At 39.2% G+C, this 20726-nt stretch overlaps 1 protein-coding gene across 1 annotated transcript in view; it reads left to right on the top strand.

Moving 5' to 3' along the window:
- Positions 1-20726, top strand: part of LOC122815075 — a 3014144-nt gene that overhangs the window by 389450 nt on the left and 2603968 nt on the right. The window contains exon 20 of the mRNA XM_044087319.1: positions 15896-16021. Within this exon, the coding sequence (XP_043943254.1) occupies positions 15896-16021 (126 nt within the window). The remainder of the gene's footprint in view (positions 1-15895; positions 16022-20726) is intronic.

A 20726-nucleotide genomic window follows, 5' to 3' on the forward strand; every position in this document is an offset into this window, starting at 1 on the left:
TGTTCATATTCAGAATGTTCTAGTAAAAACTGCATTCTTTTCTGTCTCTTTTTGTGCTCATTTATCTTAGTTTTACCTTCACTGTCGTCTCTGCACCTTATAGCCCTGGATCTTATTCTCTGCTATCCCAGTTCTGACACCATGTCGCTCTCCTACTTTGGACACAATAGAAGAGTGTTTGTGGGTTCTATTCAAGCAGCTTTATTTTATACAAACACATCACTATAGATGTTTACTGACTTTAACTTAAGTAACTTATATACAAACTAGCAGCTGTGATCATGCATGCTCTCATTCTGGCTGGTCTTACAAAATGGCACTAGGGATTGCATGTGTGTGGAATTTATACATGCTCGTACAGCCTTGGCATGCTTCTTAAAGATACAGCACACTTCACTTGCACTCTGACCTACAGGAGTCTTCAGTCCAGCTGGCTATATCACTGTTTCAGCTGATGGGTGACTCTGCTGTGGCCTGACCAGGTTCCTCAGTCTGCTCATTGTTATCTCTCAGTCCATTTGGTGCAGCACCTGCAGCCACTAATAAATGAGAGTTAGTGACATCCTCTGAGGCTTTTATCAACCCCTTACTAGGCAAAGGAAAGCCACACTTATCAGTCTCGGGGCAAGTAGCATATAGAGGTTTGCCAGTTAGCTGAATTCGGTGCTTGTTTTTGGGGCTAGTACCTTTGCCATGGGTCAGTCATTTTTGAGAGAATTTCCCAGGAAAGCAAAACAGTGAGGCATGTGACGTCTCCTACTCTCTTTCTCTATATCCCTCTCTTTTGGACAGAATGAACTTAATGGGATTACTAGAGGGATTGCTTCTAGCTGTAAAGATTTTTATTTCTGTTTATCCAGTGACCGTTTGTAGGAAAACAAATATTTCCCTTTATACTGCCAGTGATTCTCAATCAGAGCAGCAAGGACTGGAAGGAGAGTTTCATTTATCAGTATTTCTCATGAAATTAAAGATTATTTTTCTGAGGAAAGTATTTCTTCAGATTTCTCTCCAGTAAAATTTGTTTCAGTGGGAACAGATTAAAATCTATATCTGCCAGCTGAAGTTTTAGGAATTGTTACAACTGGATTTTCCTCAGCTTGAAGTTCTCTCATTTTATCTATCCTACAGGATGTTTTTTAACAGCCTGTCATATGTCTGATAGTCAACCACATTCCCCTAAAAAGTCTGATAGGTTGTATAGTACCTCAGACACTTGAATAGTTTTTTTCTTATCCCACCTCTGAGCTTGCATTTGTTTCCTTATCAAAGCCATCTACTACTGATTATTTTGTTAAATGCTACCCCATTTCCCCTTTCAGGATGGGAAAGCCTTTGATAGATTTGTGAATACATTTTTTTCTTCTGCTATTTTATCCTTCAGAAGATGGAATGGCCAGGATCATTTGTTAAAAAAGACATTTTTACTGCCTTCTTTGGAGAATATGCAAATGTTACCTGTAAACCTTCATTCGTTAGAGGTTAAAATTTCATTGAACACCTCATTTTGTCTGTTTCTGATGTAACCAAAATCTGTTTAAAGTGTTGTTATGATTCTGTTAATGATCTATGTAGAGAAGCTGCTTCTGTTTTAGCTATGAATGATACTGCATGGCTACACTCTCAAACATTTCATAAGATGTTAAAGTTGTTATTTTGGACCCTCTGCTGCTGTGGTCTTATACATTTCATGGTAGAGAGATACTGATTTTTTAACCATTTTGTCCTAAAATTAAGACAAATAAAAGTTATTTCCTTTTTGGGCCCTTTTTCAAGTATATATTTAGCAGCCCTAGAAAGGGTCACTCAAACAGTTTATATATAAAATGGCATGGAGGCTCTAAGATGAAAGGTGGGAGAATACCTGTAAGGGGAACAGTTCAAAAATGTCTGCATTACTATTTGATCCTTCTAGATCCCCCCCCCATGTTAGCAATCCCTTTAATCTATCCTTAAGTCTAGGTCTTCATGTTCCCCAGTGAAATCATGTTTCCTTACACAAGTGTGTCCAGACAGTACTCCTGGAGGAATCCCTTCCTCTTTTTCTGGGGATCCCTCCTCATTGTATATACCAAACGTTCTTCTTTCTTAAAGTTATGGAGCTGATGTTGTCTTAGCAAGTCATGTTATATGTGTCTCCAGGTCAGAGAGGCAAAAGTTTGTATTCAAGAATCGTCTGGTACCAAAGAAAAAAAAAAACTTGGAGAGCAATCTTAGACCTTCCCTCATTATCCTCATTTTCATGGTAACATTAGATTTAAAAGATGATTATCATTTCATTCCAAATTACATGCCTTACTCTTTGGGCAAACCTTTGCATGAAGGGTGCTTGCAAAGTGTCTGGTCGCCATAATTGCTAAAAGACATCAAGGCATGCACATCTTGCACATCTTTTCATTTTCAGACAATGGTCATATTTGCAGAATTTTTCCCCAAATATTAGGATTCCTTGAGATGTATTAAGCAGCTCTTTAAATATGGAATTTCAGCTGAACTTTCTAAAATAATCTTTATTTCCTCCCACAGATTATTTTTATAGGAAGTCTTTGACTGGATCCCTATGAAGAGTCTTCCTTGGTATAGAATAGAACTGTATAAAGAAAACTGTGTGACCTTTTCCAGCCAGACATTGTCTTCTGCCCAGAAGTATCATAGGATTTTAGGTTCCATGGCCTCTGTGATTGTCATGATTCCCTAGGCCAAACTTTAGCTGGAAACAGCACAGTTTGGCCTTTCAAATTCCAGTGCTGGTATTTGTTAGAAGGGAGTTACAGTAGTGGACAGACCGCATATCTCTCAGTCTAGGTGTCCTCTTCTCCCTTCCACCTCCTTTTCCATCTGCCACAATTGATGCTGCAGACTTTGTTTTGGGGGACTATATCAAAAAAGGTTGGACATGCAAGGTCTGTGGAACAAGAAGAACAGTCAAAAGCACATACATTTTAAAGAGATGCTGGCAGCTATCAATGCCCTTTAAGACTTTAAAACATCTCTTGCCCCCAGGACCTCTGCAAGTTAATATATCTTTATGACCTTTGTAGAATTATCATGACTGCTTTTGAGACAGCATCTTAGGTCATTTGAGTCTTCAGGCTTCATACATTCAGTGAGAGCAGGACATTATATCAAGTGAGCTAGTCAAGATCAGAACAGAGCCTTGTCAATGGGAATTACCACTGCGGACCTGAAATGGAGTGAACTGTGGAAAATACTCAAATAGTTATGTTTACCTCCTTTCAAAACAGACAGTTAAACAAAATTCTTCTACAGGTTTCCATGCAACAGGTGTGGAATACAGAAGTTTTCTCATACACATGGATGGGAATGCACTTTTATGTCTTTCCACCCTTTTCACTGATAACAAGGGTTCTTCTAAAATTCAAGACAGACTCTCCAAAGGTAGTAGTAGTAGTGATTCCATTTTGACCTCGGTATCTGTGGTTCTTTCTTAATTTGATATCGGCCAAGGGCAATTACCACAGATTCCCTGCATTTTCCTCTAATGTGGACAAACTTATTCAGTCCTAGATATTTGGCCAATAATGAGCATATATACTCCAAGCACCTTTTGTCATCCAATGCAAAACAAGAGCTTTCTTAAGACCAAAAAACAACCAATCAAAGGTAAAAACTTTCTTTCAGTACCCTATAAATTACTTCCCATATCTGAGACACTACAAGTCTCAAGGAATTATTCAGATGTCTGCCGTATATATTATGTCTATTAAGTATATATATATATATATATATATATATATATATATATATATATATATATATATATATATATATATATATATATATATATATATATATATATATGTGTGTGTGTGTATATACAGGAAGGGCATGAAGAGATATTTGATTGGCCAAAGAGCTAATTTCCATATTTTTACAAAGGATGATTGGTCTGAACCTGAGAATTAGTGAAAAAGCCAGTATGTCTGTATTTTTAGATGGGTCATCTGATTAAAAAGTTAGGCTTTGTGATTGGATGTTAGTATTTTAAAAACAGGACACTCAGGACATAACAAATCAGGATTTGAAGAAGGCATATTGCCGAAAGTGCTTGTTCTGTTTCTGAGCGAATAAGTGGATTTTATTCATTTACGTATTGTTTTACTGTGGTGGAACGTTCCTTTTTTTTCTACATATTTTGGTTTTTCTGGGAACGTACATTGGTAGTGTATACCTGAATTTCTCTTGGATTAAAGAGAAGATGGCAGTTTGCTAAATTTTGGTCACTAACCATTTTATTTTCCATTCAGCAGATCATATTTCAGTATGTACTCTAGCATCTGTTCATAGAATGATTTTATATGTGTATATATATATATATATATATATATATATATATATATATATATATATATACTTCACAATGCCGAAATTTCAGAATGCCGACAACTATATGGCTGACACCATATGACCAACATCTGAAATCTCGACATTCTAAGTAGACCATGTAAAAGGAAAATAAAATTTCATTTCAACTGCTAGCAGGGGGGGCTATGCCACCCTGCACCCCCATAATTTTAATATACCAACTACGAGATTGCACTACAGTGCAGGAATGGAAATCTTTCCATTCTGCACTATAGTGAGATGCTGGTTCCGCATTATTAGAATTCCAAATGTCAATCATATGGTGACAGCCATATGGTTGTCGGCATTCTGGACTGTCGGCAATGTCAGGTAGACCTACATATATATATATATATATATATATATATATATATATATATATATATATATTGGCATTCTGAATCTGCTTCAGTCAACTGTTTAGAATGTTGACCCGAAATGCTAAATCCAGAATGCCAAAAAAGTAAACTAAGGCGAAAATGAATATATCGACAGCCATGGTTTGATGTATTCGATATATCAGTCACCCATGTCATGCACATTAATGCACCGTTACACTCTACAGTCAACGGTACATTAATGCTACTATTTTGCAGGGGGACTACCCTCCCTGGACCCCCCATCTGGCAGCTGCACCCTCCACACCCCCTGCACATTAAATATACCAACTCTAAGATCACACTACAATGAGGCAATTGTCTAATTCTCTGTTCCCCACTGAACCACGATCTCCCAATGCATCGAATCAGGAATGATCGAGTGTAACACATCACTTGATCATTAGAAATTGATCATTTTTGATTCGTGTAACTGCCATTTTGAAAACAGAGAGTCGTGCATGTGTCGCTCGATACCCTGCACTTCGTGAAAGTAATAGGAAACCTATATAGTTCTATAATTCTATAGTTATGTAAAGAATTCCACGACAATACCAAGATTTGATCTGAGCTACTGCACAATGGTACCTCTTATACCGAGCCAACAGATATTGCTAATATATTGGCCGACAGATTCAGTGCCATCTTTACCCCTCTCTCCCCACCCAAAGGACCAATCACAATACCAGTACATTGCCAGGCACCCAGCATTACTGCTGCACAGGTTTAAACAGCACTGTTCAAGGCCAAGAATACAGCTTCTATGGGACCTGACAATATCCCTGTCTGTGTTCTATATGAACTACAGAGTGAACTGGCAACACACCTGTGTGCGCTGTTCAATCACAGCCTCACCTCAGGCTTGACCTCTACTGAATGGTGCACTGCTACAGTCATCCCTCTCCACAGCGGAGGAGCGACTACAGACCCTGGGAACTATTGCCCCATTAGCCTGATGAGTCTGATATGCAAAGCTATGGAACACATTATCATGGACCTACTAGACAAGGATATAGAGAATATCCAAACTCTGGATCCCACACAGTTTGGTTTTGTGAAGGGTAGATCATGCCTGCACAACCTGGTTGACTTCTTTGAGTCAGTCACCAGAGATGTGGATGAGGGCAATGTGGTTCATACAGCCTATCTTGATCTGGCCAAGGCCTTTGATACCATTCTCTGCTCAGGAATCATAGAAAAACTCACTAAGCTAGGCATCAACCCCTATATCACTAGGTGGGTTGCAAACTGGCTCACAGCTAGAACCCACAGTGTGAAAGTAGCTGACTCCAAGTCAGACTGCCGACCAGTCACGAGTGGAGTCCTACAGGTTTCAGTCCTGGGTCCTCTCCTGTTTGGTATCTACTTCTCTGAAGTCCAGGCCAACACGAAGGGACTCTGGCTGACAAAGTTTGCAGATAGTTGCAAGTTGGAAGCTATTATTAACTCCCCAAGTGATGTTGACATCCTGCAGAAAGGCCTCACTGAGACCAACGACTGGTGTCAGAACCATATCTTTAAGCTCAATGCCAAAAACTGTGTTGTCATCCCCTTTGGGGAAAAACTTGGTTCCCATGAATTACCACATCGATGGTAGTCCACTGAACACAGAAGGCGTTATAAGAGATCTGGGAACACAGGTTGACAGCAACTTCTCTTTTGACCACCACATTGCCACCATGGTCAGAAAGTCCTTCTGTGTGGCACATGTCATTACTAAAGGTTTTGCATCCAGGAAGAAAGAGGTCATTGTCTCCCTCTACTCTTTCCTCATTAGGCCAATCATCGAGTACAATGCCCCATTTGGCATGTACTTCACTAGACACCTGCAACAACTGGAGAGGCTGCAAAAGTACCTCACAAAGAAGATCCTAGGCCTTAAACAGTTGTCCTATATGGACAGACTCAAAAAATCCAGCTATTCTCTGTCTCACATCACCTACTTAGAGGCGATCTCTGCTTGACTTATAAAGCCATGTCTGACCCAGCTCTGTTAGAAATGCTACATCTAAAGAAATCCCAATCCCTCCACACCACACGTTCCAGAGACCTCAACCTCATTACCACAATCAACAGAACATGCTGGAGGGACAGGTTCATAATCCAGAGACTGCCCATGCTATGGAATAGACTTCCCATACATGTCAAACAGAGCACCACACTGGCCCTCTTCAAGAGAAATCTTAATGAGTGGATGGGAAATAGCAAATTCACCCTGGGGATAACTCCAGTGGTTCTACTCGGCAGAGGCACTGGGAACTAATGTTGGGTGGCACGATGCCAGGATAATTCTATGGGCTAGGCTTGTAAAGGCTTCAGGGCCATTAGCCTAGTACACACCTATGAACCTATATCTATACATGTGGGTCCCCTTCAGTCGATCAAACGTTTACAAGTTCAAACCACATATGGCTGAGACCATATATTTGAACTTGTAAAAGTTTGAGCGGACTGAATGGAGATCTCTGTACAGAGTGGAAAGGGAAGATTTCCCATTTCCGCAATATAGTGCGATCTCGGAGTTGGTATATTTAAGTAAGGTGGGTGTGGGGGGTGCAGGGGGGCATAGCCCCCTGCTATAGACATTTAGTTTTGTGTTTTTTTTTATTTTATGTGTTTTTACTTCAGTGTTCGAACTTTTATGAGTTCGAACATATGGTCTCGGCCATATGTGGTTTCGAACTTGTAAAAGTTTGATCTGCTGAAGTTGATCCATATATATATATATATATATATATATATATATATATATATATGTGTGTGTATATATATATATATATATATATATATATATATATATATATATATATATGGATCTACTTTGCATGCTCGAAAGCCCAAATACTCAAACTAAAATCCCGAACTGCACATTTTTTCCAGAGCAAGTAAACACTTTCCCAAAACTTCACAAAAACACACTGTAGTATCTGATGCCAATGTTTCCCCATATTTCCCCATGTCGGACAAGTGTTTACTTTCCCTGGAAACAAAATGAGTGGTTTAGGATTTAAGTTTTCATTATTTTCGTATCACAAAAATAATGTTCAAGCATATGGGCTTTCGACCAAGCAAAGTAGACCCATATAGATGTATAAATATATATTTTTGCTAAGGGGCAAATATTGGCAGTAGATCTGTAAAATGCTGTGCAGTTGGGTGGGGGAATAATAAGAGCATGTTTAAAGTTGGGTGTTAATGTACTAGTGCAAGAGAAAGATTGAAAATATGAGCTAATGATTTGGAGCTGAAAGGAGCACTGCTGGTCAAACTTTTAAGGTGGTGAGAGTGAAAATGTGGGCTGCATTTGTATTCTAATGAAGTTAAGATATTCTTGAATTTTCCTGTGTGAGAGTGGTGATTTTGTTTTGAAACAGAAGGGGAGATGGTCAAAGATATTATGTAGAGAAGCAGAGGAATTGATGAAATTAATTAAGAACAGAGAAAAACAAATCTGGCATTGCTAGGGTTAAGTAGATGTTGGCATGCAGGCCACTTAGCAGATCTGGAGGCAGGTTTTATGAGGTTTTATAAAACTGGTGTTTGAAGTAATGGATTTTAGAATGTTCTAGGATTTTGGAGGGTTCCTAAGATGATGCATTTGAAGATTTATATAATACTGGGCCTTTGCCTCATTAGTCTGCATTTTGGTTGCGCACTTTAATTGCCGATGCCATTAGGATTTGGTAATACAATTGGTATCTCTCTTCTATTCTTTCCATTCAGTGTTCCTGTTCTTGCTATTTGCCTTTGATGCGGTGGAAATTTAAGGAGCATGGTCTGACTTCACCATTCCCTCAGTTATTGTGAAAAATGTATCCCTGTTAGATAACAGGGATAATGTATAATAAGTGCAGTTAAAGGATTCAGTTTAGTTGGCAAGCTATAACTCAGCTTGAAAGTTACTGCCAAAATGAGAAAGAAAGTAAAAAAGAAGATAGGCTTTTGTGGGAGTTGAAAGTCCAGCAGAAGATAATGGGAGAGTGGTCACTAAGATCATTAGAATGAATATCTAAGTTTAGTAACTGGTTGCAATGTTTGTGGTAAGAAAACCTATAAGAAAGTTTTAGTGGAAGGGAATATATTTTAATACCATTTGGTACAAAACAGTGGTACACATGGCACAGAAACCTGGTCAGTGAAGGCAGACCAGCTGAGAAAGCTTGTGGTGATGGAGATGAAGTGCCTGAGATAAGTGATAGGATGCACACTAAGGTACCAGTGATGAAATGACGACTTCAGAGCAGAAGTCAAAGTGGCCCCAATTGCAGAGAATGTCAAAGGGAAAATGTTTTGGTGGTTGTCACATGGGCAGGAAAGTAGAAGATGGTTTGCTGAAAAATATTTGAGAAAACCTTGCAACAGTCAGGCATGATTGCCGAGGAAAGCAGGTACTGAATTGTGAGAGAGGGCAACAGTTGATTCAGCATGCACACCCCATGCAGATAAAAGGGAAAAAGGGGCTCATGATGATGATGATGATTTAGTGTAGTACTATCATTAACTAAGTGGCATAGATTAAAGGGCATGAGTAAATTATTTAAAGGGTGACAGAGAGACAAGTGCCAGTTTAGCCTTAGATCACTACAGATTGTAAGTCTAGACAAGGTCCCAACAATGGAAAAGCACCCTCCTCAGCCTCAACATGCAAATAAGACAACTTGTCAAATCCTCCAAGGGCTTCTTTGAGAGAAACTTAGCTAGTACAGCCAAGGATAACAATAAGGCCTTTTACAGCTACTTACATAAGCTAAAGTGTAGGACCCAAGCATGTGCAGAACTAGTGGCCAGCAGTGTCATACACACTGACTGCACAGAGATAGAAAATCTGATAGCGGATAGGTATGGCGAAAAGTTCATTCCCTTATCCCCTCTAAACTTACAAGAAACCTTCCCCCAAACTTCCCCCACACCCTACATATCTAAAGAGCAGGTCCTCAAAGCCTTGTCCAAGGCAAAAAAACACAGCCTCTATGGGACCAGATGATATCCCAGGCTGTCTTCTAAACAGGGTAAAACATGAACTAGCATCACCACTAAGTACCCTTTTCAATCCTAGCCTAACCACAGGCTTTGTTCCTGCAGAATGGAGAACAGCAGCAGTTATTCCCCTCCACAAAGGTGGTCTTGCAACAAACCCAGGGAATTGAAGACCCATAAGCTTGTCCAGCCTCATCTGTAAGGCCATGAACATCATTATGGACCTCATAAATAAGGACATAAGTGACCTCCAAACCCTGAATCCTACCCAATTTGTAAAGGGCAAATCCTGCCTGTTAAATCTGGTGGATTTCTTTGAAAATGTGACCAAGGCCATTGCTGAGAGCATATCTGTTCACACAGTATACTTTGACCTGGCAAAGGCTTTCGACACAGTCCCACATTCAGGCATCATCGATAAACTTAGAAAACTGAATGTAAACCCCTTTGTTGTAAGATGGGTTGCCAACTGGCTCACAAACCAGACACACTATCAGTGGGTGACTCCGCATCAACCAGCAGACCTGCTACCAGTGGAATGCCACAGGGATCAATGCTGGGTCCCCTACTCTTTGGTATATACTTCTCATATATTCATGTCAAAACTAAGGGGTTGTGGCTGACCAAGTTTGCAGATGACTGCAAACTAGGATGAATCCCCAAATTATGTCAATATACTCCAGGAGAGTCTCATGCATACCAACAACTGGTTCATAGGTAAGTACTAGGCTAATGACGCTGGAGCCATTGCAAGTCTAGCCCAATAGTGTTCCCAGACATCTGGCTTACCAGATGTTAGTTCCCTGTACCCCTGTCTAGCAGTGCGATTGAACTGATCCCTGGGGTGAATTTCCTATTTCCCATCCACTCATCAATATCTCTCCTGAAGAGGGCCAGTTGGGTGCTCTTCTTGACGTGAATGGGGAGTTTATTGCAGAATATTGGGAGTCTCTTCATTAGAAACCTGTCCCTCCAGCAGGTTCTGTTTAATGTGATGATAAGGTTGAGGTCTTTGGAGTGAGTGGCATGGAGGGACTGGGATTTTTTCAGATGAAGCATGTCAAGCAAAACTGGGTCAGACATGGCTCTGTATGTCAAGCAGAGATCACCTGTGGGTAGGCAATACGAGATGGAGTATAGTTTAAGTTTTCTAAGTCGATCAGCTCAGAAATAGTCTTCTTATTGGCCATTTTGGGCTACTTCTATTCCTTTCATTTTTCTGTTTAAAAAAATGTGTTTTGCACATTATTTGCGCTTGTTTAACCTCAGCAAGATCCTGTCTGAGCATCCTGCAGAGTTCTACAGCAGCAGACAGAGAGCAGAGAGACTTTCAGTGATTTAAGTACTACCGTTTTGCTTCCTTTGCTGGTTTCTTGCTTACTGCACTTTACTCTAGCCGTTTATTAGGCCGTGCTACTTATTTTAACTGTATTCTGTTAAATATTGTTATTTGCACTTTATTTGCTTGTTTTAAGTTAAATTTAACTATAATACTGTTGTAGGCTAAACACTCAAGTATGCTAGCCATTTTTCTGCTTGAAATAGAGTTTTTGCAGTTCTAACTGTTGTATTTTTGAAAAAAAAATAATTCTATCTCCTTGCTTGTCTCTCGCATTTCTGTAACTAGAATAGTCCGGATTTCAGATTTGCTGATTTCATGACTGTATTGTGGTTTCTTTGTTTCCCCAGACCTTACTGAGATAGAGGGAAGCTTCACTGCTTATCAGTGGGAGTGGTAAGCTCTGTGTATTAGTCATGGTCTCAAACTGAATGCAAAGAAATGCATCATCATTCCCTCTGGCACAAATAATGTCCCTTCACACTATCAAATCAACAATAATAACCTACGTACCCATGAAGTGACAAGGGACCTGGGATCACAAGTGACTGTGACCTTAACTTTGAACACCATGTGTCTACTGTAGTAAGAAAAGCTTTCTATGTAGCACACTAGACTAGTAAAGGCATTGCCTCGAGAGCAAAAGAAGTTATAACCCCCCCTATACTTGTCACTTATTTGGCCCATAATTGAGTAGAATGCCCAGTTTGGTATGTACCATACTAAGCACCTGCAGCAGTTAGAGAGAACTCAGAGGTATGTAACAAAGAAGATGAAGGGGCTCCAGCATATGCCTTACACAGACTGACTAAAATCCCTGTCACTATACTCCATATCGTATACATTTCTTAGTGAAGACATGCCTGGCCTACAGAGCAATCCAGGAACTAGACCTAATGAACTTGCAATCAAATGGGACTAGGACTATCTGTTCCAGAGACCTAAATATGGCCTGCAACCTAAGTAGGACATGCTGGAGGGACACATTTATCTCCCAGTGACTGCCACATCTTTGGAACAGGCTACCAATTCATGTGAAACAGAGCACCTCTATGACACTGTTCAACAGGAACCTGGACGAATGAATGGGGCATCATAAATTCTTGCCAGAGATAGAGCCCACAACCCTCCTGGACATGGGCAGTCATCACTAAATGCAATCTTAGGTACTGACTAGCATTTCTATGGTATTACATTGAGATGAAACAGGCTTAAAATGACCTCTGGATCGATAGCTCAGCAATCTCCTATGATCCTATGATTCTATGAGCCCAGTAACTTTAGTGAGACAAATTCTTGAAGAATATTTTCTAAAATGGAAGGACTAAAAGGAAGAGGCATGTAGACAATTGCCATAAAAAAGTTTTGTGTGACTCACAAATAGTAAAAATATTAAGATCCAAGTTGGCTTATATGTGGTCCCATTACTTTTAACAATTAATGTTGCAGACTGGTTTGTGCCACATTTCACCATGGTAAGACCAACTCCCCATATGCAAACACACACACACACACACACACACACACACACACACACACACACACACACACACACACACACACACACACACACACACAAGTCTATATTATATGCTCAAAGAGACTTTTCTTCGAACATATAATCACCGACACCTAAAGAGCGAATGCTCTAAAGTGTAAATGGCTACATCCTCATATTTTTTTCTCGGGGGAAAAATTCAGTTGGCCGTTATTGGGAATTGCCCTTTTCCCCAATGTAGAGTGATGTTGGAGTTGGTATATTTAGTCAGGGGAAGGGTGTTGAGGACAAAGCTCCCCACTTGATTAGGGTTTTGAAGTTTGTGTTTTTTTGTGTACGTCCCCATGAATTGTTTCCTGAGGAAGAAATTTGCGGACGTGGCCATTCGTGCTTTAGAGCTCTCGCTCTTTAGGTGTCGATGATTATTTGTTTGAAGAAAAATCTCTTTGAGCATATAATATAGACACACACACACACACACACACACACACACACACACACACACACACACACACACACACACACACACACACATACATGCCTTATCTTAAACCTGGACAGTTATCTGTAAAACTTGTAATTTGAGATAAAGTTGAGGTGCCATCCAAGAAAAATTTTCAAGTCAAGAGTCAGAAATAGTAACCTGTTTTGGGTTATAGTAACTGACCAAGGCCTCTATTTGTGGACATTTACTATTTATTTATATTAGCTAAATTCATTTAAGGATTAGAAAAATGTTTAGGATGAGGAGCAAAGGACGCACACCCAGGATTTAGGTACTAGATACTAATAATAAGAATGGTGATATGTTTGCAAGATTTTTAAATAAAAGTCAAAGGGTAGTATTTATAGAGAGCAGAAATGTAACAATAAAAGCATTTCTCACTTTAGACATATAATGAATCACCACTGTTTATTTGAAATCTGCAAATTATGCAAGATAGAGCTAGCACAATCTGGCGAATAGGGTACGACTATGCACAATCTGGGGAGTAGGGTATGACAATGCACAATCTGGTGAATAGGGTACGACAATGCACAATCTGGGGAGTAGGGTACGACAATGCACAATCTGGGGAGTAGGGTATGACAATGCACAATCTGGTGAATAGGGTATGACGATGCACAATCTGGGGAGTAGGGTATGACAATGCACAATCTGGTGAATAGGGTACGACAATGCACAATCTGGGGAGTAGGGTATGACAATGCACAATCTGGGGAGTAGGGTATGACAATGCACAATCTGGTGAATAGGGTACGACAATGCACAATCTGGGGAGTAGGGTATGACAATGCACAATCTGGGGAGTAGGGTATGACAATGCACAATCTGGGGAGTAGGGTATAACAATGCACAATCTGGTGAATAGGGTACGACAATGCACAATCTGGGGAGTAGGGTATGACAATGCACAATCTGGGGAGTAGGGTATGACAATGCACAATCTGGTGAATAGGGTACGACAATGCACAATCTGGGGAGTAGGGTATGACAATGCACAATCTGGGGAGTAGGGTATGACAATGCACAATCTGGTGAATAGGGTACGACAATGCACAATCTGGGGAGTAGGGTATGACAATGCACAATCTGGGGAGTAGGGTATGACAATGCACAATCTGGTGAATAGGGTACGACAATGCACAATCTGGGGAGTAGGGTATGACAATGCACAATCTGGAGAGTAGGGTATGACTATGCACAATCTGGGGAGTAGGGTATGACAATGCACAATCTGGGGAGTAGGGTATGACTATGCACAATCTGGGGAGTAGGGTATGACAATGCACAATCTGGGGAGTAGGGTATGATAGTGCTTGTGGAATGATACTGTATGTGCAGCTGTAAAAATAAGTATAAAGTAGTAGAACAGGCAAAACACTGATGAAGCTCAAAGGCTGCAAAAAGAAAGTGGGGACATGATAGTATGAATCTAAGTGTTAGGGAGTGGAAGGAGAATTGAGAGTGGGAGAGGAGAAAAGCAGGCTACAGCTGGATTTGAATGGTAGATAAACAGTGTGTGCACTAGCACATATGTGGGCAGCCAACTTTAGCACCCACACAAAGCTATCATGATGAAGTAAGTAACTGGAGTTGTAATGAGGTAATATTCAGGTGTAGATGCTACCAGTCTGCTCAGGACTGTTTAGAATATCGTAACTATGCAGGACTGAGCCACAGACAAGGGAAGTGAGGGAGGGTAAACAACCCAAAACCTTCCAGGGCAACTCTATATCAATTCACCTAAGTCCTATAAGCAAAGTACACAACTGTAAATAAGTAATGAGAAAGCTCATCAGGAATGCATAAAGAAGCAAACTACAGGTTTTCACATTAGTAGCATGAGCTCTTCTGTTGAGGAGAGGGTGCTTGATCACAGTATAACAGCACTGCAGGGAATTGTAGGGCTGATAATCTAGGTCACATGTCTAAATTATTTGATAAATGATGTATCATCCCATTGCAGATTTCAAGAACACCTGTGGCTGTTTTCATTTGTCAATATAGGTTTAGGGAAAGTCAGAATATGTTTACTGCCATGTTCTCAACACTTGAAATGATATACTCAACAATGCAAAGCAGAATTAACAAGTGAAGTTTTTGGGGAGTTTAAAAGGGCTTTGTGTTGTATGGATCATATCTATTACTACATTTTACAGAGTCGAGTAAATGGTTTAGTAACTTTCTCATATATGCAACACTCTGTATAGTGACAGGTGATATTCTTCTATCTATCACAGTGATAGCCATAACTGGTGATCCTTAATGTTCAGTATTGGGATTGCTGTTTTTTACCTGTTTATAAATAACTTTACATATATAATCCCAAGTACAGCAGTTGTATATAATTCTAATGATATTCCTATACAGAAGAATTATTTTTTTTGTTTGACAAAAGTGCTGTGTAGGCCATGTCATTAAATTATCTGTTTTATGACCATTTCTATGACTTGTTAATGAATACGAACGTCAGGCTCTGATTATGTATTGATGTGCGATCCAGTTTAAGAAGAATATTGCAAATGAGACAAATATACTGACCTCAAAGCAAGAAAGAGGAGCCGCTTGGTGACTAAATTGCACTGAAGTGTAAGAATAATTGAAGTCAGAAGTACATGTAAATGTCATGTCTACTCCATTTTAAGCTTTGTGGGTTTATCATCACGTGATATACCTTAAACTATATCAAATGCTTTATAACATATTTTAAAGTGCATTAAGTCATGCCTGAGTATTTAACTATGAAACAGCATTGTGCCTATGTAGGTAGGCTATGTTAGTAAAAATAGCGCAAAAGCTGACAACACAGTTTTGAATTTAACTCTACACTACAGATATCACCAAGACCACTCCCGGGCCAGAAACTACAATTTCCTTTACTGCTGTGATACCTGTGGAGGCAACATTAAGCAGAACAGTCACAGAAACGGTATCAACTTCTTCATCAAAACCCAGGCCGAGTAAGAAGTAAACTGCATGTATTAGGCTGATAGATTGAGAATGTATGCATGCATGTCTCTGTTGCAAAACTAGGCAGAATGTCACAGATTTGAAATATGTGGGACGTCAGCAACAAAATAAAAATAAATATGAGGTGCCTATACCCTGACTAAATGTGTTTACCGTCTAGTTTTGCCATCCTGAATACTTGATCTTTAGACAGAACCCAGTGGCTGTCACACTGTCTGAGTACTTTGCAGTGGTAGATATTTAAGGGCAGCATGTTCAGGGGGAAGCCCAGGGTCATGAATTATCACATGCAGGTAATGCTTGCCATGCTAGAGCACAAGAAAAAGTGGTAGCCTGACAGGTTTCATGTTGTCTGTTGAGGGTTTGTATTAATCTCAGGTCAGTTAAACAGAATAAGTCACGCTTGATTACATACCTCTCAACTGTACAGATTTTTACAGAATGTCCAGATTTTTGCCTCATATTTTTGGTCTGTTCCTTATAAAATTTGTGGTTTTCTGTCAAATCACTGGGATGATATGAGAACTGAAGTCACCATATAATGACATACAGTTGAGTTTCAGATTTCAGGTCCTTCAGAAAATGTATGTTAACACAAACCCTGTTACTTTAGCAACTTTCTAAGTTTATAAGAGCAATATTTAAAACATGTCCCTTTTTTGGGCCTTTGTCCCCCCATTTTGTCAGGCTTTGTCCAGATTTCTTGCACTAACAGGTTGAGAGGTATGTTTGACTATCTGCAGTTGTTTGGCTACCAGTATTCTCGTTAAGTTAGCCCTACTAGTATTTACATTTAGACAATATAACACCAGTTTATTCTTCACTTGATTCTATTTCTGTTTTTCTTTCCATCTTTTAATCTCCAATTTATCTTACTAATGTTTTGTTCTTGAAATTGTTGTAGCCCCCATTCCCTTCCATTTTGTTATATTCTTTATTCCCTTCCCTTTTGTTTATCTCTATTTTGTAATCTTCTTTTATACTCCTCAACTTGCAGTCTTTCTCCCTACATCTTTAACATTGTGTTACCAGTTATTTATGATTCAGTATTAGTGCTGGCAATACTGTTATATTCTGACTCAGTCATGCTGTCCCACATAGTTGGTCTGTTAATTGCTCTCTCTTGCTCGCGATCTCTCTCTCTCTCTCTCTACCTATATATATATATATATATATATATATATATAGTTTTTTTTTTTTTTTTTACAGAAATCTTTACCAGATCTCTGGTTCTTTTCAAACTTGCTATCTCTCTCTCTCTCTCTCTCTCTCTCTGTAAGTCTATCATCTCACACTTTCCTTAACTTGCTGACACATTTACATAAAGATGAACTTTAACCTTCTGCACTTCATGCTTGCATTTGTCCTCATGCTGATGTTGGTTGTTTGTTGGCTGTTGTCTGTCTCCACTTATGACGATTCTCTCTCTAAACTCTTCCCTTTGTCTTTCATAAATAATTCCACACTCACAGAAGCTAACAATGACACTTTAGCATTGGCAGTTCGATGTAATTTTGCTCCCGTTCCACTAATCTCCCCACTGTTTACACATTAGAGTCTTTAAACATCTCCAACAGCACTGTTCAGGCAATCCCTAGCTGGAAAGTGTGTGTATCAGCATGCTATCTTTTTCCCTGAGTACCATCATCACCATAATAAATACACACTCCCCTTTCTTCTATCTTGGAAACTTTATGCCAACTCCATGACTAGAAACACTGCTTCAGCGTCTCTTGCAGTTGCAGTGTGAGAATTTCTCTGGTACCCTGGTCTAGTCAGTAAAAATAATAAAGCAGGCCTTATGTGAATGTAAGCTACAGTTCTGCTGGGACTACTTAGTCATCAAACCATGAATAAATAAGAAAACAAACATAAATAATTAGATGATAGATGGGAATAAAGATGTATCTATTATTTAACGCAGATAATGAGTAAAAGAAGGTAAATGAAAATGTAGGGTAATGAGAACAACTTGTCAACATTTAGACAGCTATTTGATCTCGTGGCTTTTACCACTTTCCTTCACAGTGAAGAGCCTCTGGTCACCACATCCAATCCTGACCTCGATACTGCAGGAGATCTGCAGCAAGGCACAACTCCCAAAAGTCTTCACTGAGAAATGTGTCATTGTGCCATGTACGCAAGTTTAACATGAAGACCCTTGCTGTGTATTATCTTTAACTAGTCGAATACTTGCATACCTGTGGTGGAAAATAACTGTGATAATCCCACCAAGGGAGTAGTCCTTGTACTCTAAGGACCATTTAATAAGTTGAACACCATCTCTTCTGTTAACCAATAGATTACACTGTTATACCAGTTACTTAGTATCCATAGCTTAATGATTTCTGCATTCAATAAATACATGAAGACCTGTTCTGCTTTGTGACTCCTTGCTAATTGCTTTGTACTGGCTATAAAGTAATTGCTCTCTGTAATAACTGACCAATCAGTGGAAAGCCCAATCTCACCCCCTTACTCTACCATTATACTTCCCACATACGCATTTAACCCGTGACACCCATTACTGTGCTCTCCCCAAATAAACTTACTACTGTCATACAAACACTCCTGTTTGTATTTTCCTATTTCCCAGCTACCATCTAACATTTAGCATCATTCCAAACAACCTTTCTCCCTCCCATACTGCATTGCACTATATCCATTTATACTCAGACTGCTCCGCAGCATTACCTGTCTATTATTTTACATTTCAACATCTACTTTCCCCAAATAAACCGTCATTGCTTCATATGTTAACTACATCTTCATACCCTATCTTTTCAAACCTCTCTATTTCTTGCATTTCAGAAACATAAGATAATTTACCAGGGTAACCTTAACTTTCTTCCTTCATAAGAAGTACTTTCTTCCCACGATCTTCTACCAGCTTTCAGACTCCACCACCACTAAATATCCTACAGCCCTGCAACGTCTTGCACTTTTCTTGATCCCTACTTCCCCACTACCTGCCATCAATAAAATACAGATCCCTTTACTTAATCATGCTACTTCTCAGCTTATCCTGTATTCTTCTTCAACTGAGCCATCTCTCATCCTGCCATGGCTCAGTAATAGTTCTCAACATCTCTACAACTCTGTCTAAACCACCTATCCATACTTCTTCCTTAAACTCTCCACAAATTGCATCAAATATATTTAATGATACCCATCACCTTTACCCCAAATATAAACTGATTATTTCAGCTGAAATCAAAACAAAATTAAGTGGAAAAAATATTCTCCAAAACACAAGAATCAGTAGTGTCCCAGTCTACTAAAATCCTCCTAGGAGGGGATATTTCACCCTAATCCTGGTCCCAGCTATCACAACTAACATCAAGACAATTCCTTTTCAGGCACAGCTCTAAGCCTACAGCAATCATCCCTCATCCCTGATAATTTTACTTTTGCCACCATAAATATTAGAAACATAGGAAATAAAACTACTCAGCTATACACCGTAATTACCCAACACAAGCGTGATGATATTGCTGTAACTGAAACATGGCATAAACTCAGCATAAACAACTCCAGAATTACACCCCTGGCTATAATACCATCTCTAATGACTGCATAATATAATAATATAATATTGAATAATATTACCCCAAAGCTACAACAATTCCCCTACAACAAACCAATACCAAAATTCATTTCACCACAGTTTCTTGTTACTCTCCCAAAAATAAACAGTCATACAAATATGTTACTGTCCTTTACATTCCTCCTGGTGACAATACAGCTACACTGTAAAATATCCTACACTGGATATCCATAACAATTCTGCAAGAAAAAAATACTGCTAGGGGATGTAAATATCAATTGGTTGGCCATGACATCTAACTCCCCTCTACCTAGAATGAACTTATATGTTTTCACACAACTAATTATTTACCCCACACATTTTAGCAAGACATCAAATCCCTTATTAGACTGTATCCTAGTATCAGACCCTAGCAATTTCATCACTACAGATACAGTATCAGACTCTCTCTGTGACCATCTCCCAATATGTACAACCAAGCACTACACACATACAATTAAACAGCATGTTTATAAAACAACACACAGCCTGTGCAATTTTATCCCAGAAATACTCTTTATTACCCTATCATCTGTTAACTAGAACATCATAAAAATCTTTCACTTAGAAGATGCTGTAAATTAATTCAATACAACTTTCCTAAATATCCTAAATAGCCTTGCACCTCCTAGAAGGAAGAGACTGAAAACAATGCAGTTTGGCTCTCCAAAAAGAGTCGCATGCTAATGCAAGATAGATAAAAAAGCATGAAAAGAACGTCAAAAATATAAAACACAGCAATATCTTGTAAACTTCACAACGCTCTGCAATCACACTAAAAACAAAATAAATGAAGACAAAAATATACTACCATAACATTCAGAAAATAGTAAGCATAACCCTAAAAAAATCTTGTCGGCCTTTAAAGGAATCCCAGCTAAAAATTCAACACTAGCCCCTATCCCAATAACTCACCACTCAAAACTGCAATAGAATTCAACTCTTATTTCATAGATAGTACAGCATCCTTAATCAAGGATTCCCCAGCATCCAGTCCTACATCCATATTACCACATCCACTTTCACTGACAAACCTGTGCCCCATCATATATAAAACTACAGTTAAACTCAAACCATGCCCTACTTCAGTCAATGACCTTCCTAGTGAG

The sequence above is a fragment of the Protopterus annectens genome, chromosome 11.part0 (assembly GCF_019279795.1).
Source record: "Protopterus annectens isolate FY-2018-M chromosome 11.part0, PAN1.0, whole genome shotgun sequence".
In the NCBI taxonomy this organism is placed as follows: Eukaryota; Metazoa; Chordata; order Ceratodontiformes; family Protopteridae; genus Protopterus; species Protopterus annectens.